The 24630-nt window shown below is 46.5% G+C and overlaps 1 protein-coding gene across 4 annotated transcripts in view; it reads right to left on the reverse strand.

The window, feature by feature from the left end:
- IL1RAP (interleukin 1 receptor accessory protein) overlaps positions 1-13124 on the reverse strand; it is a 50792-nt gene extending 37668 nt beyond the window's left edge. For 2 of the 4 annotated variants that reach the window (XM_033516727.1, XM_015638123.3), the window contains exon 1: positions 4301-4382. In XM_033516727.1, coding sequence (XP_033372618.1) covers positions 4301-4362 — 62 coding nt within the window. In that variant the 5' untranslated portion in view covers positions 4363-4382. Of the gene's footprint in view, positions 1-4300; positions 4383-12717; positions 12915-13024 lie in introns of those variants that run through there. The other 2 variants (XM_015638120.2, XM_015638119.1) reach the window with 2 other exon arrangements.
- Positions 13125-24630: the final 11506 nt, after the last annotated feature.

Below are 24630 nucleotides of genomic sequence, written 5' to 3' on the forward strand. Positions count from 1 at the left end.
TATTCTCAAAGACACTCTACCAATTCTACAGAACAATGCTGCATTTTCCAAGACAAATGCCTTTGTCCCTCCTAACCACAGGCCTCTAGGGAGAGCTGATAGGTTTTCTGCTTTTCACTGAGAAGTCACACTTCGGCCTGCAGAACAAAAGCACCCTTCAGAACCTTGCCACTAAGTGCTCTGACTGAAAGGGAATATTAAATAAAGCAGTTTCTGAAAAAAGTTATTAAATCATTTCAGCCAAAGCAGGTTTTTCATACTGTTTTCTTTCTGTAATTCTGTCCCAACTCAAGAGCATTTGAGAGCCCCAAAACAGACAACAGGAAGGCTGTCAAAATCCGGAGTGGGCTAGCTTAGGAAATGCCTTGGTTCTGTGCCATATGGACTCGAAGGTTGATTGATGGGCTGCAGAGCAGAGCTGGTGCTCAAGAAAGGGGCACGGCTCTCTGCTCCCAATCACAGCGTGCCCACAAGCCCTGGCTCCCTGCATCATCACCCAGCAGCACCAGAGAAGGCTGCTCGATGAGTGTGCTGCGTTTTCTTATGGAAAAAAATAGATGCATAGTTCAAGTAAATTCAAAGAATCCAAAAGGCAGACAAAGGGCAGCCTGAAAAAGCAGCTGCAGAAAAGTAACATCAAAAACACTAATGGAAAATGGGAAAAGGCCCTTCAGCCCTCCAGGAAACACTTTTGCTTTTCAGTATGTGCAGGAGTAAGTCAGACAAAAGGTGGATTACTGTAGCATAAACCATCTTATGGTGCCACTTAGCCAGGGTTTGCGCAGTGTCTCTGACCCCATGTCTCCTCCAGAGGCCACGTGGGCACTGCCTGGCACTGCCCTTTGCTGTGTGCCCAAGGTCCCCCCTCTGTCCTGCCCACAGCAGGGCCCCTTCTGCAGAGAGCTGGTCAGTCCCAGGGACAGCCCTCCAGAGAAAATGAATGTGACACCTGGGCAGAAAGACAGGCCACGGGTTTTGGAAGTCCAGCTTTTACCCCGCAGGAGGAATAACCACACTCATTACAATTTTCATCCCCAGATGGCTGCCAGGAGCAGAGCAGGGAGGAATCCAGCAGCAGTTTGATGATGAGCACCAAAAGCAGCTCGCAGCACTTTGCCTGCTCTCGTGCATGCTACGCCACACTCATCACTTCAAACACAGGCACATTGACCAGAGGGCCCCCAACGCTGTCCTCAGAACAAACATTCACATCTCTCCTGAGGGCAGGGAGCCCGATTTGTCTCGGCAGCAGCTCCCAAACAGCCAGGCGCATTTCAGCAGGAATCAAGCAGAGCTAAAGCCTGCCCTGCAATCAGGGATATGACAGAAGCCATAGGTGTGACCCAGTCACTGCATCCACTGGTGACACATCTAAGGCAGGGACCTGCAGAATCGATGCTGGGTCCCACCTGTGCCAGGGTAGCTGCACTCACCAGGCCATCGCATGCCTGACAGCAGAGTGGGCTGAAAGGAATTTGTTCTGAAATGTTTCTATTACAAAAGTCATTTATGTCATCAGAACCAAAGGAAATGCTGAAATTTGAGCAGCCTGAAAGCTTTTCACTAGCTAGAATCACAGCAGGCATTACACACCTGCTTTTGCAGAGGGGATAAAAAAATAAACTAGTGGGAGTCAGATGGAAAGCTGCCCTGGTGAGAGGTATCTCCTGTCACCAGCACAAAGGATTTTCTGCCTTGCCTGGCCAGACCTGGCCATTGGCACACAGCTTTACACCCAGGGCTACTGAGTACATTGAAGGGAAAGAATACCAAACCAAAACCAAACATACAAGAAAATCTGTAAATAGTATTCTTAACCAGTGGCTCAGGCAGCTCACTTCCAGCCAAGGACGTGACACCAGGCATCCAAGGTGCTCCATTTGCCTGTCCCCCACCACAGCCCCTCCCTGGCTTCCTGCCTGCACATCCAGGCCCAGGACTGTGGCCTGATGGCTTTTTAATAATGACATTTTACAAAATCCCCAACAAGTGGATGAACAAGCACAGCAGTGTGATGCTCCAGAGTCACTATGGGAGGTGATCCCAAGCTATTTCTCCTTCAACAGAGCAGCACAAATTGCAGAAGCAACACTGCCCTTCCAAGAGCTCCCGAGGGCAGAGCTGGCAGCAGCCTCCCCTCAAGCTCAGAGGCTCGGGAAAAAGTGTGGAGACTTTCATTCACAGTGAGTCATTCCTGGGAGTTTCCTTGGTAGTGCAAAATTTACCTGTGCCAGTGCCAATGTTTGGGAAATGAAGGCGAGATTTCCAGGCAGGGAGTTTGTGATTTGCTATTGGCATTTAGATACCATCTCCTGGCACTCTTTTGGCTTAGCAGATTTAATGCTAACAATGACAATTCAGAGAAAGAAGCTTTTTTTCTCCCTCTCAAAAGACAAAGTACAATCTAAACATGGGGAGAGAAGTGGAGCAGCGGGCTTGAAAATGTACCTGAAGAAATTTGGAATCCCTTGCTTTCCTTTGCAGTTCTCCTGGGGTCCTCTCAGAAGCTGGAAAAGCAGAAATGCTACAGATCTTGCACACTGCTCTGCTGGAGTCCAGGGTGCCACTGATAATACTCTGCCACCAATTTAGCAGGCAGAACACACTACATTTCATACATCCAAAATAAACGAGCTCTCTGTCACCTCTACAAAATATACACACCTGGCCAAGTCAAACAAGCAGCTGGGACTATTGCCTAGAGATCTGTGGAGTGGGCTGGAGAGGGGCAAGTAGAGCCACAGCTATAAAATCAAACAGCACGGATTACAAATGGATCCACGCTGGCCACCGAGCAGTTCAACCATAAGCTACAAGAGCCCTTCTGTGCTCAAGCAAAAGGTATCCAGCTAAGACAGGCTATTTTTTATGTGTGAATAGCCAGGGAATGAAAAGTTTCCAGCCGTGCTTCAAAGAGAGCTGAGATCGTCCATGAAGCCCGACACAATGCTTCTATTTTGGACAGCTATGTTGTAGTGAAGGGAGAGTTCTGAGAAACATGCACGTATTGTGCTACCGCAAAATAAACGGAGAAACTGATCTTTGCACAGAAAAATAGAAATCTGTAATCAGTGTGGCTCAAAGAGCTGAGAAGATTCAAGAAATCCAAAGTGAGGTTCCCCCCTTCACTGGAAAAGTTCCAATTAAGTGTCATGGAACACTTGGAGACATCTGACAACAAGCATTTAATTTATACGTTCAGCCTGCTGACCTTTTTAATGGTTTTACAATGTAAGCAGCTCCAGTACCCTCCCTAGGAGGTTGTTCTACTGCCCCAGTGGACACAGCAACACATCCACACTGTGCAACAGATTGCACAGCAGCAGCCCCAAGCTAGCTCAGCACAAGTCTCTAAATCCAGAGGATACAATCCAGACTTGAGCAGGTTTTCAGATGGGCTTAATGCCTTTTTCAGGACAGGCTCAGGACTCTCAAACTCCAGAGCAGCTTTCCCAGGAGGCGTCTCCTTGCAAGCCCAGCCTGGTCCAACCAGCCCCACTGCACATCTCCCCTGCCACACCAGGGGCTGCACCCAGCCCTGCTCAGCATCACCTGCAGTAGGCTCTCAGTGTCAAAAACACTCCAAGAGTTTCTTAAGTTCAAGCCCTTGCTGGCAGCTGCATACCTGTTCCTTCATCTCCTCCCCTCACAGCACTAAGTGCTTGAGGACCAGATTCCCAGGATGGCTGCTCTATATTCAGACAATATCTTTCCCTTCTTGTTCCTCCAGAGAGGAACACAACAGGCAAAAATCCTCCAACCACCACCATGCTCCAGAGCACATCCTCACTGTCTCTCACTTCCCAAGAATCTGCCTTCTTGTGGTGCCACAAATTCCTCAAACAACTGCAATGTCTCCAGCATCACTATCAGGTTTACCCACGCTGCTGCCAGTGTGGAAGCCCCAGCTCTTCCTGAGGCGTAAGAGAACGATTTCCTCAAGTCACTCTGGGTATCCTGGGATGAGCAACATATTCAAGGGTAAAAGCAAGTCAGATTAATTTTTCTTTTTCAAGTTTGGGCCACACAGCATTTTCACACCTAGTACTTATATTAATCATGTTAATTTAATCCCATTTAACCTTATAAGTAAAAGCAAACAAGAATAAGACATCAAGATGCTTCAATCCCTGTCCTGCAGCTCAGACAGGCTGCTCCAAGTGTGCTTTACACATCAATCAATTTAAAGGAATATAAAAATAGAAAGCCCAGGAGCTAGCAGCCTCCCCCAAGACAGCACTTCACTTAAAAACAGTTTTCTAGGGGTTCTTCCAGCCCTCCACATTCCCAACACACCCACCTGGCCCTCATGGTGGCTATGAGAGCACCTGTCCCCTTCTGGTCAGCATAGTATAGTTCCATTCTGCAAAGGGGACTAGAAAAAGCTGTGTACACACAGAAAAAAGGAGGAAAAGTGAGACAAGTGAGACAATCCTTCCCCCACAGTGATGTGTGTATTTCCTTTGCTCCCCATGTCTCTAACGTTTCCTTCTGCAAATATTCAGTTGCACCATCACAAGGAACTTGCTCAGGCTCTGCCTGCACTGGCCCCATCAGTGCAGCTTGAAATTCAACCTTCAAAGAACAGCACCCTGAAATTTGAAGTCCAGGAGCCTCCTTTGAGAAAGTCTGCTCTCTGACCCACAGCACCCACACAGTGGGAAGGCTGAGATGGAGCTGCAGGCAGCAGTGTGCTGTGACTGTCATCAATATTAATTATTTGGGGAGAATATGATTGATCTCACAAGGGCAATGAATTCATTCCTCCAGCTGAATGACAAACAAAAGGCAATACATGCACTGCTGACATTTCCAAAGGCTATGAGGTGCAGAGACACAAGGAAATACTGCTATGCACTAAAGCCCTGCTGCAAAGGGCCAAAAATCTGAAAAGCCTCTGAAATTTTCATTTCTGAGCACCTTCAATGCCAGGAAGCAGATGCCTTCATATCCTCAAATCTGTGCTGACCCCAGCCCTGGGCTGGCTCACATCTTTGCATCGAGAGGAGGTAATCACTGAGTGTCTTTGGGAAGTTGGTGTCATGGTTTGACACTGGCCCAGTGCCAGGCACCCACAAAAGCCACTCACTCACCCTCCCCTGCCACAGCTGGGCAAAGGAAGGGAGAGGGGAAAAAAAATTAACAAAGTGAGATAAGGACTGGGAGAAACACTTCAATGGCAAAACAGCTCAACTTAAGTTGCAAATGAATTTATTACTAACAGAATCAGCGAAGAATAATAAGCAGTAAAGTAAGCCCTTAAAACACCTTTTTTCCCCCAACCTCTCCTTCCTTCCCACCAACAGCACAGGGAGACCGGGCATGGAGGTTTCTGCATCAGTTCATCACAAAGATTTTCTCCCACTGCTCAGGGAGAGGAGTCCATCCCCTGTGAGACTGTGGGGTCCCTCCCATGGGAGACAGCTCTCCAGGAACTTCTCCAGCGTGGGTCCAATCTCACGAGCAGCAGTCCTTCCAAAATTGCTGCAGCATGGGTCACTTTTCCATGGGGTGCAGCACACCAAGGACAGGCTGCTCCAGCCTGGAAGCAGGGCCCTCACTCTCCACTGGATCTCCCACTGGAGCACAGCTTTCCCTGTGGATCCCCAGGGGCTGTGGGTGGATCTCTGCATCCCCCATGGATCCCCAGGGGCTGCAGGGCACAGCTGCTTCACCATGGTCTCACCATGGCCTGCAGAGGAACCTCGGCCCTGGCACCTGGAGCACCTCCTGCCCCTCCTTCTCCACAGATCTTGGTGTCTCCATGTTGTTCTCCCTCACATGTTCTCACCTCCTCTTCTCTGACTGGAAGGAAAACTGTGCCTGCCCCACTTTATCCTGATCCTCTTCCCAAAAACGTTACCACAGAGGCACCACCAACCTCTCCAACTGGCCCAGCCTTGACCAGCAGCCTGCCCATCTTCAGAGCCACCAGGGACCGGCTCTGCTGGACATGGTGGAGGTCTCCAGCACCTTCCCACAGAAGCCACCTCTGTTCCCCCACCCATCACCACCAAAAACCAGGCTGTGCAAAACCAACGCAGCTGGGTTGAGTTTCCCTCCTGCTCTTTGAAACCTCATCTCAGCAACTACAGTCATTGCACCTGTCAGATAAGGGGGCAAAAAAAATTTATAAGGGGGAAACATTACCCTCCTGGAGTATTCAACAGGGCTGAAATGCAAGGTACTGTTCCCCTGTGAAGTGGGAGAAAAGGAAGACACAGCAAACCTGGAGAAAAGTGTTTCTATCTCTCTATGGCCTGTGGTCAGGGACTCTGTGTGTGTGAAACCTCCCAAGGAGACAGTTAAACAGGCTCCTGAAATTCCACATAGCACAAGGAAGGAGGAGAAAGATAAATGCACTGAGACTGTGGGTATTTTTTTTCAAGAGAACGGATATGGGGGAATCCCATCCCAGTCCACGGGGATGTTATTCCAGTGGAGTTCTGTCCTTCAGGCACCCCAACACATCAGCTCAAATGCAACCAGCACAATTTGCTAGAGCAACACATTTTGGGATCCAGCAGCACATCTGTGTTCATTCAGAAAGGCTAGGTGCCCTCAAGACCTCCAGAGCCTGCCAGCTGGGCAGCAACATCCTCCCACCACCCAGATCCATTCTTAAAAACAAGGGCTGGGAGCTAGCTGTGCTTGAAGGAAGAGGGGCTATTTCTCAACAGAACAAATTCAATTATTTGTATTACAGTGAATTTGCATGGCTCTTACTGACAAATTAAGTATTTTTTTACACATCTCAGAGCTTTGACTTAACAGATTGCTAATAAATTCATGTAGGTGGGGGCCTGGACGTTACTGTGGTGGGAGGGAAGTGAGGTTTTACTTTTTGCAACAGGACCAACCTGAGAAAAAATAACTAGGAATTTGTACTCCTTACACTGCCATTTACTAGGCTCCTATAAGTCTCCAAGGCTGAAGGTTTCAGAAGTCTCTAGTTTAGGGTAGAAATATGAGTTTCTGGCTAATGTACATGTAATCTGTATGCACACACCAATCACCAAATGCAGTGCATGAAAAACTGTAGTGCCTCCCTGATAATCAGGCATTAGAGAATTTACAAATGGTTGTCCCATGAACTGAGTGCATTAGTAGAGGCTTCTGAAATCTGTGCCTCTGTTTCCCCAGCCACATTTAGAACAACCTCTCTCCATCTCACACCACAGCAGTGGACCTTAGTATCTCTAAAGTGCTTAGAGATGCTGAGATGAAAGATAACATATGAGCACAAAGTATGGATTAATTCCCTGAGCTCAACAGTCAGTGGAGGTGATGGGGCAAAAAGTAGCACATACCCATCACAAAAAATGGGGTTCTGAGCCTGTCTGAAATAATAACTATTTAAGGAACAGCTCCCTTGGAACAAGTGGTTTTGGGGCTGGTTAGTTGGGCACATGGAGCCTCAGCAGGCAGGAAACAGAGAAATGCAATACACTACTATGAAAAATAGATGCTTTTCCAGAAGGTCTTCAACCTGTTCCTATAGAATTTGGCAGTGGGATTTGAACTCATTTCAGATAGAGGTGTTCACATTTTAGCAACCACCACATAAAGAACATGACCAAACATAATTTGAAAAGCTATTTCCATTTCTGTTTGTTTTTATAAATTATTAAAAATCCAGTTTAAATAGTGCAAAGAAAACTTTAAATTGAGCAAGATAAGTTTTGGCATCCTTCCAAGTAGAAGGCAAACCCCAAAACGTTACTGCAAATCCAACAGATGGGAGTTATTTTTCACTCTTTAAAATTTCATTCCTTTACACTGAGATTAACTGTAATTAGCTCTTTATTTACATCTAAAACAAAAAGTAAAAGGAGAAAAGAAAGGCAGCTATAACCACAACTCACAGGCAGAAAAAGGCCAAAAAAAAAAAACCAACAAAAATTCCCTCCGAGAAGAAAACATGTATTTCTTGCCAAGCAGTATAATTGTTACAAATATACAGTTAAACAACTCCACAACATCCTGTCGGCACTAAAGATAAACATTTAAGTCACAGTTTTGCAAGCTTTTACACACAAATTGATCAAATACCTAAGAATCTTCCTCCGAACACTGGCAACATCTCACATTCCTCTAAATAAACAGCATCAGGCCTAAGAGAGGTAAGATACTCCACTACAGTTTTATTTCAGTAACTCAAGGGATTAAACAAAACTGTGAGGTAAACAAACAAACAAACAAACAAAAAAAGCAATCCCAGCAGCTTTCCCAGATAAAGAGAGAGGTATTAAAACTTATGTTGGTTTTTTTTTTTTCCTCTTTTCTTAAAGCCCTCTTCTAATTCTGATAACACCTTGGCTCAGTAAAGCTGAAGAGGCTTCTTAAGTATTTGTGTAAGTGAATGATTCATGTCGTGTGTTCGTGCTTCAGCTGCAGCAGAGCCAAGCTGTCCAGGGAGCTGCGTGGGGAGCCCAGCTCCATCCACGGCCAGGCTGCACCACGGAGCTGCCACCAGCACCCACAGAGCCCCTGAGCCACGGCCGGGGCAGCACTGCAAGGGTTAAACAGCAGAGCTCGCCCAGCCCTGCTGCAAGGAATGAAAGAGTGAGTGGGCCTGAAGGCAGCCCCAAATGCTGCCCAAGCAACTGGAAACTCTGCCACGGCGGCTCAGGGATGCCAATGCCCGCCAAGGGTGTGGGATGGGAGTGCGGGGCCATCCGGGCTCCTGCCAGGCAGAAATGGGTCTGAGGGCACCTAGGGAGAGCTGGGAAGAGCTGGTAGCTCCTGATGGTCCTGCTCTGAGTGGCATCTCCAAGCTAACGGCTCTCTGGCATCTTCCTAGTGTTCCCAGGAGAAGGAGCCACCTACCACTTCCCTGACAGAGCCCAGGATTCATGGAAATCTCTTATTCTCTGCTGCAAATAGAGCATTTAAGTTAACAGTCTCTTTTTGTTAACACATGTAAATGTAAAAAGATTCCATGAGAATCAATATAACTTTTTCATCTAAATATCAAGTCGACACATAACAAGACAGAGTAGAGGGAGGGAGAGAAGAAGGAAGGAGATCCAAACACCAGGGGCCTTGAATCCACTTACTGCAAAAGTTAAGGACTGAAATAATTCTCATTTACTCATATGAGAAAGTGAAGCTCTCACTCTCTCACACTTTCTCCTTCTCTTTCCCTAACACTCTCAGATGCTTCTATCTTTAGCCAATTATCCTTGCTGTAATTTTCTTTAAAGTGTAATTGGATAATCATCCAGACTCAGGGGAAACCTGTGTCAGAGGAATTCCTAGGGATATATTCCCATTTGATGAAACTGAGAGCTGTTAAATTAACAAAGGACTGACTAAAGACACGATTCTTGACTTGTAGTGAGGATATTGTTTTACAAGCAACTATTTTTAGAGAACCCTATAACAAAACACATACACTTGTACACTCATTTTCCTGTGTCTTGCTTTCTGCAAAATCAGACTCTGAATTTATGAATATCATGTTCTGTGCATGTGTCTTATTGGGACCTCTGAGGCTGAACACAGTAAGCACACTGGCCAAGATCACAATTCCCTGCAGCGTAGGCACCATTTCCAGTGACTTCCCCGGATCAGTTCCCTCCCTGCACTCTCCCTGAGCTCATCTGGCTCAGGCGTGTGCAAAAGCCCTACACGGACCAGCCTTGTGCCTGAGAAACGTCAGATTAGCCCTCTGCCTGGCAAAAGCACTGGTGTGGGGGGGAGAAATCCTAAAATACCTCCCAAAAGAAGAAGCTGCTTTGTTCCAGTTTAGCAGTGAATCTCAGCCACACGTTTTGCTGGTGGTGGAGAGGAACAAAGCAGCTACAAACGGTGGATGGCAGAGCCCCACCTGCACACGGCCCCCGAGCCTCACACAGGGTGTGGAGAAGGGTCAGCTCAAGCATGGCACACCTGGCAGCCAGCTTTGCCTCCTTCTGCCTTTGCATCTGGCCCACTTTGCCCAGCCAGAGATGCTCCAGCTCCCACCCGCCACGTACAGAGCTGCCACCGTGGCAGCACGGAGGAGACAGGCTCTGCTCATGGGGGCACTGAAACCCGTGAGCTGTGTCAAGAGAGAGAGGGGAGGAAGGAGGAGAGCAGAGCTCCACTGTAGAATGTGTTTTAGTTCCCAGATAACGTGGCGCTGTTCACAGATTTCAGCTTATATAGGCTTTTCCCTATTTCTATTTTTATTCCCAAAGCAGTCCCCGTTACTGTATGATAAAATAAAAAAATAAAAAAAGACATGAATGCATTCACATGCTGATATAATCTTCCTAACTGTCTCCTGGCTAATGCAACCTGTGCTGCGAGAGCCAGGCTGGGGCACCTCCTCTCCCACACCACCAGTCACAAGGGCTTTGTGGCAAGTTTTTGCAAGTCAGAGTCTTGCTGAAATGGGAGGACACTTGACAAGAGAGGAGACCCAGGACAGATGGGGAAAGAAATATGAATCATGAGCCTGCCAAAATAACCAACAGAGAAACCCAAATGTAAGCAAGAGGAAGGAATAAAATCTAAAATTTTGGCCTCTTATTCTGAAGGAGTATAATGCTTCCTCCCTAGAGCTGGCATCTGGTTCATGCAGGTCTTGAAGGAATAAAGCTGGGACAAAATCTTTCTGCCTCATTCTTCCTGAATGCTTATTTTAGAGCTTAAAATTATAGCTCTGAGGCAGCAAGGAGGCATTTTCCACACCTCTAAGTATGCAGGCACCATCCAACCTGCTGCCACACCACTCTCCCTACCGTCTCAAGTCTCTCTTACCTGTGTGTGCTTTGGGTGCCAGTAGGTTTTGGGTAGCACTAGCTGACCCTGGGGATGAGGCTGCTGGAGCCCAGAACAGGGCAGTACTCATCCCCACCCCATGTGTTCATGCTCAAATGCAGAATACCTGCACAGACCAACAGAGCCTGGAAGGGGAGAGCCCAGAAGTGTTCATACACCAGCTTTCCTTCCACACCCTGGAGGGATCAGAGGACCTTCTGGACTCTGGGGAGGCATGGACAGACATCAGCAGGCATCATACCAAATGCAGACACTTTGAACTCAAGCTAGAAGCAGAGACTCAGAGAAAACAATCCCAGTGCTGTGTGGATGCAGCCCTGCCCTCTGCCTTGCACAGAGGCATGGAGTTAAAAACACAACCTCTCACCCTACAGCCCCTTCCCTTCAGCTCCATGCGGCAGTTCCCACCTTCCCAGCTTAACATTTCCTAGTCACTGCAGTGCCCTGCAGGCTTCCACCACCTCAAGTCCTCACAGGCTTACTCTCCATGTCCCTCATTATCCTACATCCTTTGCTACTCCTCCAGACAAAGTGTTCCCAGCAACAACACCTTGCTTACTTCCAGGGAAGAAGAATATCTGAGTATTAGAGTTTAATCCAGTCTGCTTGCCCTCTCCTGCTCGCCACAGGCAAGCAATGGAGACAGAAAGCAGGACCCTTCCCAGCACCAAGCCTGCCCACCCGAGAGCCTGTGGGCTGGAGTGATGCTCTCCATGAAAAAAAGGGATGCTTCTCCTGCAAGGAATACAAGACAGCAAGTAAATCTTCCAGAGCTGCCAAAAGCAACCTGTTATAAATGACCCTCTAAGTTATGAGATACGGACTCTCCACAGTACAGTTAATAAATAACACCTCACAATCCTTCTAGGTATGGAAGCGTATGTTGGGTGACTGTTCTGCTTGCCTGAGAGGGGCACGGTTAAAAATGGAGTGTCAAGAAAATTATACTTTTTAATTACAAAGGAGATAGGGTTGTTTTGTTTTTTTAAATACAAGGAACTTGCTGCAATCTCCCAAATCCCAGAAGTGAAAAGCCTTTCCTAGGACAAAAATCTGAATGCATGGAACAAAATCCATCATTTTTTAAGAGAAAAAAGATCTGTAAAGCCAACCAGAATTTTATCCAAGGACTATAACCAGCTATTCACATAACAGAGGTCAGGATGAAAAGAGTGTGCATGTGAGAGGGCATTTACAATCCAGTTTACATCCTAAGGCCCCAAGATCAGGATTCAGTTGTGCCAAGCACTGTACAGGCACACTCCAAGAAACCAGCCCAGAGCGAGGAACAAGCAGTGCCACTGTAACAGGGGAAAGCGACACAGGCACAGAAAAGCGACACTTGAAGCAGTGCAGCCCTGATGGTTTCTTTTTCCCCCTTCTTTTTCAGGACACCATCCAGTTTCCCTCCAGATACACCCCCCCACCAAAAACTGCTTCACATAAGGGGGCAGCTGCCCCCACCAAACACAGCAAAGGCCATCTTGCTGCCAGCATCTCATCGCTTCCAGTCTGCTTTCTTGGGCATGTCTCTTCCACTTTATTTCCATGCTACGGCTTAAGCCTGACCCCTTCCTCTCCCCGCTTCCATTTCAGAGACCCGTTTGACAGCAGAGAGCAGATATCAGAGGCTCAGGAATTTGCAATCCAGATGAAAATTAAAGTTGCATTTCTCAGTGCGTGCAGTGCTCCAGCCAGGAATGCCCAGATCTCCACGGCCCACGGGAGCGAACGAACGCGAATCCCTCCGCATGTCGGGGACCGGGGGCACGGCCAGCCCGGCCGCAGGGCCAGCGGAGACAAACCCGCGATCCCGCAGCTCGGCTCGGTCCCCGCACACCGAGGGATCTCCGAGAGATCACCGAGGGATCAGCGAGGTCCGCGGGGGTCGCCGGCACCATCGCGCCCGCCCCCGCTCCGCTCCCCCATCCCTCTCACCGTGCCCACCTGTCCTCCCTCGCCCGTGGCCGCCGGGCGCTGCTCCTCGGGTTCTCCCGAGCTGTTCCTCTTCCTTCTTCCCGATCTCCCCCCGTGCCAGCCGAGGAGCGGGGGCCGCTGCCAGCTGCGCACCGCCGCCCGCTCCCCCCTCGCCGGGGCTGGAATCCTCCTCCTCCGACACAAACTTTCCCTTCGCGTGCGGGGAAGTTCACGGGCGGGGCGGGGGGGGGCAGGCGCCCTGACCCCGGTCGCTGCCCCCCCCCACGCCTACAGGAGCACGGGCATCCCCCGCGCACCCCCGCGCAGCGCGCCTCACCTGAGAACGCGGGGAGCGCACAGCCGTGCCCGGCGCGCCGCGCTCTCCTCTTCTGCCTCCTCTTCTGCCTCCTCTTCTGCCTCCTCGCCGTCGTCCCCGATCCGCGCCCCCGGGCTCCGCTCCGCCCCGCCCGCCCCTTTCCCCGGGCTCCGTTCGCGCTCGGGGCGGTCCCGCCGCCCGCGGCGGTCACTGCGGGGCCGGGGCAGCGGGGCCGGGGCGGGCACGGATACGGGCACGGATACGGATACGGATGCGAACACGGGCACCGCTCGGTCCCTCCGCAGCTGGCGGGCCGGGCCGGGGGAGGCGGGGTGCGAGGCGGGGTGCGCGGGGCCACGGCTCCCTCTCCTGGCCGGAGCCGTCCCGCCTGCGGCAGCTGCCGGGGGCCGGGAGGCGCCCGGGGCCCCTGGAGCCGGCTCGCAGCCCTTAGAGACCTCCTGGACACTTTCTGGGGGGAGCGGGCTGCAGGACACAGCCCTGCCGCAGCCCCTGAGCGCTCTGCGGGCCACCCTCCCCATGGGAAAGTAAAGTTTCCCATTCTCTCCGGTGTGCTGGGATTCCTTCGCAGTAATTTCCTTCCAGGGCTCCCTGGGCATTCTGATTCCACCCTGTCCCAGAGAAGTGTCACCGTTTTTGCTCTATCGCTGGCACAGATACAGCCTTGATTAGGCTGAAATTGTTGACGAGGAGTGGGCACCTGAAACAGTCTGCAGGGGCGGTGTCAGGGAGTCCGAGGAGTGGAATAAAAATCTGCAGAGATTTGGACCAGCACCTGCTCCTGGAGAGTGTGGCCAGCGATTTTATGTGCAGCCCCTAGTGTGGGAGTGCCCTTGCCCAGGAAAACTCATCGTCCTCTCAGGTTGGCCTGGAGTGCCTTCCATCCTGGCAGTGAGTAGCCTGCCCTTATTGGTACTTTTATCACATCTTGGCAGGCTGACAGCAGAGTGAAATGGCTGGACACAAAGCCTGTAGTGCTAAGGAAACTCCTGTCTGCTCAAAGTACTGCAGCGCTTCTTAGCACTGTTGGCTACAACACCTGGACTGAGTTCAACACCTCAGTTGTTATCCTCAGAAGGTGATTCCAGGATATCTAGGAGACCAAATTTCACCCCATCCCTTGAAGCTCCTCTGCAACAAACCTGTCCTGGGGAGCAGGGTCTGGCCAAGGTGTCATAGCTATTGCTAGCCCCCATGTCCCCATCCCTCTGCAAGGCAGCATGAGGCACTGCTGCTGTGAGAGGGGTCCCTGCCCTCAGCAGCCCCACCAGCTCTCCAAGGTGGGCACACCTAAAGCTTCCCCCACCCTGAGGAAGAGGAGCTGCAGCCCGGCTCTGCCACAGGCTGGGAAGGAGCTGTGGTGGGAAGGCAGTGCTATTCCTGCAGCTCCAGCAGGAAAACTTCCTCCTGTACCTCTCTCTCCTTCCCTTCCCAGGGTTCTGGCACAGCAAAATTAGGCAGAAAGTTTCTTATCTCAGCAGCTTTTGTGTCCTGGTGGTGAATGCCCTTGAAAATCTGCCTACTTGGCTTGTGCTTAGAATCAGCTCTACTCAAGCCATCTCTAACCCAATTCCATCCAAATATTAAAGCAACTTGTTAAAGCAGAGCTCTGTGAAAACTGATTTACCCCACTCTGAGGGCAGATTAGTGCATATTTTGCTCCATGCGACCTGCGCTGCTCCAGGACCCAATCTTGTCTGGAGCTACTTCACGTGTCTGTGTAACTTGGCTGCAATACTGAATATAGACAAAACTGGAATAGCAAGGCACATTTTATGAGCTGTATTTTCCAACATACTTACTGAGAAATATGTGCTTAAAATCATCTGTTGAAATATGACAGTCCACTTTTCTCATAGAAGATGAAATTAAAAAGGGTTGCATATTTTAGTCGTGATACTTAATGCAGTTGTGGGAGTAGCTCAGCTGTCTGGTGATTGTTACAATAATTAAATAATAATAATAATAATAATGATTCCTTGTTTTACATAATATCTGCCATCCATAGATACAGATCTGGGATAGGACATGCCATTATTCTCATTTGGGAGGATCCAGGATCTGTTGCAATACTGGTAATGCAGGTTAACAGCCATTGACACACCCACCCTGGGAAATTCATACTGTTCCAAACTCCAAGCCTGCCAGCGCAAATTAGGGTCCTTAGGCCAGGGTCATTAATTTTCTCTGATCTTGATGAAAAGCCAGAATTCAACTTTAGACTTCATTGAAAGGCTCATAAAATAAGATTCAAGACCAAATTTCCTGAGAGTGGTTAAAAGCTACAGCTGAAAGCAAAGCCCCAAAACACACCTGCTTACTGTATTTTCACAGGAAAGGTTTCAAACTCTTTTGTTTATGGAATAAAAGAATCAAAAATTTCCTACTGTAAAATAAGGGTAATATTTCTCACTTTGGCTCAATGTTGTCATAAGGATATTTTTATATTGCTATTTTTTCTCCTATCCTCTCTCCACACTTGCACATGCTATTTCTGTGCAGGTTAAAATGCAACACAGTTACACCCTAGAGTGAATTATACTACGTTTTGAAGAGCAATTCAGTAAATAGAAAACATTTTTAAGCTCAAAAAAGACAGCATTGTTCCACAATTTTTGGACAGGGAGCAAAGAGTAGCATTACTAAGTGAAACCACGGGGGGGACTTAAATAGCAGAGGAATGTGTTGGTGTTGAGCCAGGACACTGGAGCTTCTGGCATTGCAACTGCTGTGAAAATATTCCACAGACCTCCAGTAACAAGTGGCCAAAGGCTTTGTTTTGCTGCTGTTCCAGTCCCATTAGGCAATTTAAAGTTACAAGCACAGGAGGATCGTGGATCACAGAGCCCAGTTCTCCGTTGTGCCAGGAATAATGTTGTTTATGGTCCTTTTCATGAAAGGACCATGCTCCGGCTTTAAACAATTTTGTGGGTTTTTTTGTAACCCCTCTGTGAGATTGTCCCAGGCTGTCCATGTCCTTGTTGGTCAGGAACCTTTCCCCAGATGTTCTGGCACCAGCACTGGCTCTCATTGCAGTAGCTGTTTTGCTCACTTCTCCTTACTCAGGTATTTTTATGGAGATGGTTCTTGTCTCCCTTTCTCGCTGAGCTACACCAGACTGGCTTTTCAATCTTCTTTCCTAAATGACTCTCAGTTCACCTCAGACCTCTTCCCTCCATCTGCTGTGATTTCAATTAATCTCAAAGTTCATATGGATTACCAAAAGTAGTTCGAGTATGAAATGGGACGAGGTCTCGCTGATGCTTCATACACTGACATTAAAGTCCCCATTTCTCTCTGAAATATCTCACCTGGTAATCCCAAGATTGCACTTATCTTTCTGCAAATAAGATGTAGTGGTGACCTCATATTTCTCCTCCATTTTGGCTTGCAGTACTAAGTTCCCAGGCTCGATCAGAAACTTGTTACTATTCCCTTGTCAGTTCCCAATTCCCTTGTTTTTGTCCCAACTCTCAGCCTGCACAGAGTTTTCTGTTTGTTCTTAGCCAGCATTTATGATACTGGGAGATCAAGGTAGTTTCATAACCTCTAAAAGACATGCTCTTGCTTGTTACTCACACCCACCTAACCCATTTTTCCTCCTTCCTAGTTCAGGAAACAAGCCCTAGACTACATATAATTATAGTCTGTGTAGTTATAAATGAACGTGCCTTCTGTGTTTGACACCTACCTTTTAACTGGCTTTGAGAGGAGCACACCTGATAACCTAAGATACAGGACAGAGGGAAAACAGGAGAATGACAGATATTTCTGACATAGCAGCACATGAACCTCCCATCTGCTTCTGTTAAGGGAGCTGATGTTACCCACACATGGAGCTGAACATTTTCTGCTGAGACCATTTTGCAGCGAGGAACCTGTGCCTGGCTGAGCAGGCAGGCATGGCTTTCAGACAGGTATGAGCTGCTTGTTCACCAGAATGCACAAGGAGCCACAATTGTATGTGTCAGGTGAGCCTGGCTGACAGAGATTGTGTATCCTCTGCTGTATTGACTATGTTCAAACCAGATCTTGGATCTCACTGCCCGCTGAGGCATTTTGTGTGAACCTCTGTAAGAGCCCTGCACAGTGAGGAGGGATTGAGAGCACAGCTTCGTTATGAGTTCATCTATGTTTATTCCTGAGGATGTAGCAAATAGCTTTTGTCCATGTTAATGTGCTAAATATCATTAGTGTCTCTTCCCCTGTGTTACCACGGTGGTAGGACTGCTAATGCAAATGGCTCTTAAATGGAAACTTGACCTTACATGACTTGCATCCAAGTCCATTTAAATCTCTGTCACACATGTTTTGATACAGCCTAAGGCTGGAGATATTTCCAGTCCTATGAGTCTGTGTTTCATACAAACTGAAGCTGTTTCAAAGCAGTGATGAAGAGGAATATCTTCTCATCCTGCTAAAGGCTTTGGCTTTTGGCCCACAGGTGCAGACGCATTGGACACCGTTTGTGTTTAGGATGCCTGAACATCCTTTTGCACAGTGTATTCAAACACACCAAATTTGTATAAATTCCCTGACTGTGGAGGTTGCAGGAACACTTAAACTGGGTTGGCATTTCTGTTGGGCAAGACCAGCACCTGTCTCAGTCAGTCTTTGAAGAAAGCCTCTAGCCTGGCCATTAATTAGGCTGCAGTTTACCTCGCTTGCTCAGTGGTGCCAGTGAGAAGTGGCAGGCTGTCAGCAGATTAATAAAGCTAGATAGGCTGAACACAGCCTTGGCATCGAGGCAATTCCCTACTGATGGGTATTTCAACAGGGAGTGGTCTCTAGAGATGATTTCAAACTCCTGGCTTCTCTGGCTGATGGTTTGCAGGAAGGAAAAGGCGCTGAATTAACACACTGTCTTTCCTGGGTAAATGGAGCCAATTAAAAGATCTTGTAAAAGCAAGGAAAGGCTTAATACAGTGTATTTTTATCCTACCTATTTGTAAGAGTTCCTCCTGTCTTGATATAGGTTTGTACAGGTGTTTCAATGCTTTAATAGTTTTTCAACAGACTTTTTCTGAACAAAATCCAACTTCTCTGGAGAACTGTCTGATAGTAAACTGCAATGGTTATGGAAAAAAAAGAGAGCATCAAGTGTGGTAAATGAAAAAAAATCCATTAGCATATTCCAAAATCTTATTATTATAGGCAATAACAGTTTATTTTCCCCTAAAAATGCAAGATCATTCTGCAGAATGACTTTTAAAATCTATGATTTCACTTCAGCAGTGATGAAGCACATTAACCTTTAGACTCTGAGTTTATCTGTGCATATATTAAGGATTTCTTAAGGAAAACAATTCTTTTGTGTAGCTCATAAAAAGATTACCCAAGCAACAGAAGATTTTAGGAGCAAACTCGAGAAACTGCAGAAAACCTTACACAATCACTGGAAAGGGCAGTGATGTAGGGAGATGCTGTTGCTTGCCAAAATCAGGAATTCCTCTGGAACAGGGTGGCATGTTCTAACCAAAGGGCGGGACCCTCTGCTCCTGTTAATCAGCACTGCTAATGGAGATGTAGCAGTTCACGCTGGTGGAGGTTTTTGTCGATGCTGATTGCTCTGGTTAGGCAGAATACCCATCTGCACAGAGTGATTTCTGGCATCCTTGCAGCTCTTTTCCCAGGTCAGTGTATTTCCAGGCATTTGAAAGTTCCTTTCTCTTAATAGCTGCTATCCATCCTTATAAAAATGAGGATAATAGATGAAGCAGAATGGCCAGTTTTGCTCTACCTCTATTGACCTCACTGGATTTACATTAGAGAGGATTTTGGAGTAATAAATTTGCATTTACACAAAGCTATGAACGTGCTGTAATTCCCCCCACCCTGACTGTTATTGATTCCCAGGTGCTAGATCAGCACAAAGTAGCCCAGTGCCAAGCAAAGGTGTAAAAAATATTGTTGGCCTCCCAGGATAAAACAAGCCTGGACAAAGGTTTTTGGAGGAATGGGTGAGCCACAGGAACATTTCATTAGTTTTGTGGATGGTGTTCAGAGAACAGCTGTAAAGGCAAGCAGAGGAAGTATTCCATTTATATGGAGAATGATGAAAAGCTGCTGCCTGCATGTGTGGATAAAACCTCCATCTCTCACAGGAATGTGGGCATCTTGAGGAAAACACTTTGGTTAGGGCAGTTAACTACTGCTGTGCAACTTGACAAAAAAAGACTGAATTAAGTCAATGGAAATTGGATGGATATACAGGCAGCCTTACTCCACAAGTCCTGCTTATGGAAACTTCTCTTTTTTGGATCAGATCTCCCACCTGCCTCTTCCTTATGAAATGAGAGATCTTAAAGATCACTGAAGAGGAGGGAATCAAGAGCAACGCATTTGTTAGCAAGTCATAAATTTGCAGGGAGAAAGCGCGGGGAGCAGAAAAAGAATGAACTCGAATTTCACAAGGGCGAGAGGCACCCTCCAAGCCCGGCAGTTGCTCGGCTCATGGCACAGAGCCATCAGCTGGGAGATGCAAAGTCTCAGAGCAGCATCTGACAATGAAGTTCACAAGTCGTTAACCAGCAATGGAAAGATGTTCTCGACAGGCTGCAAGTGAAACGACCTCCCAGGTTTAACACTTCGTCTTCATAATATGCCGGAGACATTTCTGAAGAGAGTAATTGGCCAAAAGGAAATGAACAATAAACCCTGTGATGGAAGTCAATGCTCCTGAGAACTTTTAAATTTTTTCAGTTAAGATTCCCTGTGTTACTGTTTCTCTGTATGTAGCATGGATGAAAGATCCTGGGTGAACTGGAGTCCTCTACCCATCCTGAGAAGGCTCAACTTAGAGGACATTTCAAATCAAGGTTGTTCATCCTGGTAAACATAAAATCTTCATCTGATCTGAAACAAAAGGTGTCCTTTCATGTTTGAGCCACTCAACTTTTTTTAAAACCACTTAAAATACTTCAGATTTGCATTTTTTTCTTTAAGATTTTGACTTCTATTTCAAGCACATTAAAATTCTCCCCTCCACTCCTTTTTAGTCAAAACTCTTCACTGAATTCTTCTTCAGTTTATAAATAGTTTTGGTCCCTCTAAACCATCATTTTTTATGACTTTCATATTTCTGGAAAAAAAGGCGCTGCTATTATTAGTCATCTACAGTCCTCAAGACATTACCCAAAGTATTGTCAAACAGCTTCTGTTCCACTATTACTGGGAGGACACCCTATTAAATGGATGGGGTTTTTTCTTTGGCCAGTCACTTCAGACAGGTTTCTCAACCCACAGTTGTGAAATCAGCTAGCAAACTGAGGTTGAAAAATACCCTTGGAGGAAATTTCCAGCTTGTTCTCACACGGCTGTGTGCTCCCAGTAGCCTTTTGACTGAGCCCAAGCCACCTTGTTCAGGCTCACCAAGAATTACACCTGTCCATAGGATGGGGAATACCTGTGAGGGCCCACCCTAATGGACAAGTGCATTGGATTGGGCTGAATTAAGTCAGGAAAACACCATATACCTGCTGCTACAGTATAACACAGGATATTTAGTGTTTTGGGTATCAACACAGGCTCATGGGGAGGGAGCTGTTTATAAATAAGCTGAGACTCCCAATCACTTTCCAGATATATCTGTGGGTAACATCTGGTTGGTTCTTTCATTTAGCTCGACTTTTCTGCTCTTGCCACACCTGAGATGTATTTACAACCTGTGCTACCTGTACATAAGTCAGGTTTAAAGTACAATTTTTATCACATCCAATGAAATGGAAGTTCTCCTTTGCAAAGGATGATAGCAGAAAAAGTAATAGAAAAACAAATGTTATCTAGCAAGCGAGGTAAATAACTTCAAATCTGGACTTCTTTGTGAGGAAAAATATGGGGCTACAACTCTCCCCTTTTCCATGAACACTCTTCTGGTGAAAAGATATTTCCTTAAGCTTTTTATCTGGTGAAATCACCTAACCTATCCTTTTCAGGCATGGAATTTTTCTGCTCACACATGCTGTCAGTTGTTCTGTGGGGTTATTTCTCATGCAAACCAAAATAGTTCCTGATTTAAAATGTTCCTCAACCTGACTGTTCACATGATAAATGACATAATGGAGTCGCATTCGTTAGCACCAGAAACAAACTCCAAAATAGAAGCAGACAATTACTAAACAAACATTCTGTAATTATCTTTTCTTTCCTGACCAGCTGAATGATGAAGAAAGCAGCAATGTGTAGAGCTCATGATTAGAGCTGGTCATTTAGGCAAGAAAAAATATCGGACTCTGGTGTATTTCATCAATCAGAATGTGGAGGGAGCTGGTTGCAGCCGATGGGACCAATATTGTGGTGGATGTTGATCATTTTCCCAATGTTGCCTCCCACTGACTTCCCTTTTTATATTTTTAATCTGTCTCCTAAATCACTTCATGCAGCTGTCTCTGGCTTATTTTCTTCTGTTTCACATTAATAATTAATTCCATTGCTTTTGGTATGCCCTTGACCTTCAGCTGCTTCCAACACCTTGATATAAATCTTTGGACATATTGCATTCTATATTCCATTATACATGTTTGAATACTACATGGAGGTGTTCACGTGCAGGCCTGTCCTCATAAGAACTGCAAGAGTGTTTTACAGACATTTTTTACCACTGCTTTGGTGCTCATTAGTCCATTATCTGGCAACATAACTGTTTTATTCTGAGGCACACCACAATTACAGAATGATCATAATTAGACTCTCTGCTCATTAGGACTCCATTGCTTCATCTACACATGGGAACCTGTATAAATCTTAATTAAAAGAAGAAGAGTTGCTTGTTGTCTAAACATGAATTTAACCTTAAATAGGAATCTGCAAATTAAGGAAAAGTTTAAGTGCTTTTTTACATATAGGGAAGGTAGCGCTTACTGATGATTTTCCCAAACAAAATAAGTGTTCCAGATGTTCAGGGCAAAACCACTGTGGGATTATTTGTTGGGGATTCAGGGAAGGCTCAGGGCAGTTCCTGTATGATGAACTCTTGGGTCCCTTCCCCCAGCTGGTAAAGCCACACCCTGCCTGGCAGTAGAGAGGCAGAGAGTTCAGTTTCTTTTACATTAAATGTTAGGAAGAAATTCTTTGCTGTGAAGGTGGTGAGAAGCTGGCACAGGTTGCCCAGAGAAGTTTTGGATGCCCCATACCTGGAAGTGCTCAAGGCCAGGTTGGATGGGGCTCTGAGCACCCTGGTGTAGTGAAGGGTGTCCCTGCCCACAGCAGAAGTCTTGGAACTGGATCATCTTAAAGGTCTTTTCCAACCCAAACCATTCTATGATTCTTAATATGCCATTCTGGCAAACATTTAATCTGTTGAATGAAGAACCAATTCCTTTCGATGTGAAGCAAAAATTGTCACTGGGGAATATCTTGAAGGGGAGAGTCTGAAGAGTAATAATTATTTGTTAAAAATATTCAGCATGTATTTGCAAAGAATGAGACACAACTGCAATGCAGGCTGATGTTTTGCCATTCCCAAAAGTATTTGTGACAGATATTATCATTAGTTAACTTCTGATGAGCCCTATCATGGGAGTGTTTGGCACCGTGAAGTTTTGTGGCTCTGTGGATCTGGGTTTCTGAAAACCCATGGCACAAGTCCTCACTGGGGTTTGTTCAATCCAGTGAAAAACCAAGCTGAGGGGATTGCTAGAGACTTGCCTAAAGCAGAGCATGGACACCCAGCAGCAGAGCTTGTGAATCCCACAGGCTCCCTGCACAGCTGCCTGCAGGAGAGGGAGCTGTTCAAGTCCCCAGGGAGCAGCTCTCCAATTTCCCTCTCCTGCTGCAGCCAGGTGTGCCTGTACCTCTGGAAGTAGCTAAGCAAGTCTTTTGCATTTCAGTTACATATCCAAAGGGCTTGTGCTTTTGTTATTGCTGGTAGCATCTGTCATCTCCCCCTGAAACAACTCTCCAGGCGTGCAGTAGATAAAATTTGGTGGTATATGGATCAAATCAACTACTGCTGGTTTATGTAACAAAACAAGGAACATTCCAGCTCTGCCTTCAACAAAAAAAGAAAGTTTATTTGCAAAGCAATAATTCACAAAGCATCTGTTGTCCTCTTCCTATTAACCTTAAGATTAGCCAAGAAAAATGTGGAAGATCAGTCCTTTTCCCCTCCAAGCAGTGTCCAGGGCTTCAACTGATAAAATGCTTCCAGGTAAAGACAGCTCTATCTTATGGGTTTTTTTATAACAAGGAGTGGATTAAAGATCCAAGCAGAGCTACTTCATCACCATGGCCTAATGACATTCAGTAAATACAAGTGCTTTGAACCACTTAGATTCCAGAAGCAGGAGGAACAATGATTGATTAAACCTTCAGTGTTCAAGATCAGAAATAAAGTCAGGGGGATGCTGCAAAAACCCAAGAAAAATCATGGATGGAAATACTGATTGAAAGTCCCATCATGTGTTAAGGGAGCATCTCATCCTCCCAATGTCCAGGGAAAACATTTATTTTTATTTAAATCAGTCAGTATCATCAAACTCATTCTGGTGGTCCACACTATCCTAATCTTCCCAATTTTTATATGCTCGGCAAATTATGCAATAACAGATGGAACATTATTGCTCAAGGATTCGTGCTTTGTGGTTTAAAGCTGTGACCTGAAGTGGAAGTGCTGGGACAGCAGTGGGGCTGCCTGTGCCCACCATGGCTGGTGGGGAGAGCAGGGAGTGGCAGGGACAAGGAGAGCTGCTGGCTCAGGGCTCACCTGCCCACTTGTCAGACACACGAGTTTCCCTGGGAACCCTTTGGCTTTGGTAATGAATCAAAAAAGTGGAAAGATTGTTCTAAATACTCTTAAAATTAAATATGTGGAGTTCTACCTTTTTTTTTTTCTGGTGACTACCAGCCCCTGTTTCACGCTAGTGCAATAAACGCTCAGTTTTTTAGAAGTATACAAGGGTTGAATTGCTTAGGTGTTGAGAACAGTGTTGTAAAATCAAAGCTTATGAAATTACAAATACAAAAATCAATCAGTTTTTTTATTTCCTTACTTTTTGAAAATATCTCTTCTGCTGTTTGTTTAAACGAAATTATTGAGTATGGCTCACATTAATTTGTTGGGGTTTTTCCAAAAAGTATTGTCTTGGTAAGAACAGAAAATTCTGTCTCTCTGTGCAGTCTATCTCTGCATACAAATGATTGTTTTTAGCTGTGATTTTCTAACTCCTGAGGGAATTAATGAGTAAAGAAGAGCTCTCCATAATGCATGCATGTATGTGTATATGTCTGTATATACAGCTTATATTGCTTATTTATTATTTATGTCACAGGAGCTTATTCAAAACATTGCTCTATCTTTTTTCTTTGAAAAATATTCATCTAGAAAAATTACTGACCTGTCTCTCTGCCTTGTCCCTCTCAGTGCCAGCCCAGGTCCCTTTTTGTGATCCCACAGTGGGTCCAGTGCAATGACCCAGCCTGGGCTGGGAGCTGAAGGGTCTGATTCATTCTTAGGGTTCCAGTGCTGGTTCATCTGAGACCTCCTGTGTGACACCAGGTAAGTGTCCTGCAGGGGTGGCAGTGGGGACAGAGCCTCTGGACAAGGTGGGATGCAGTCCATGGCCCCGTGGAGTGGTCCCCACACACCCTGTGGCCCTGGGGAAAGCCTCCAC

Source organism: Parus major, chromosome 9, assembly GCF_001522545.3.
Source record: "Parus major isolate Abel chromosome 9, Parus_major1.1, whole genome shotgun sequence".
Lineage (NCBI taxonomy): Eukaryota > Metazoa > Chordata > Aves > Passeriformes > Paridae > Parus > Parus major.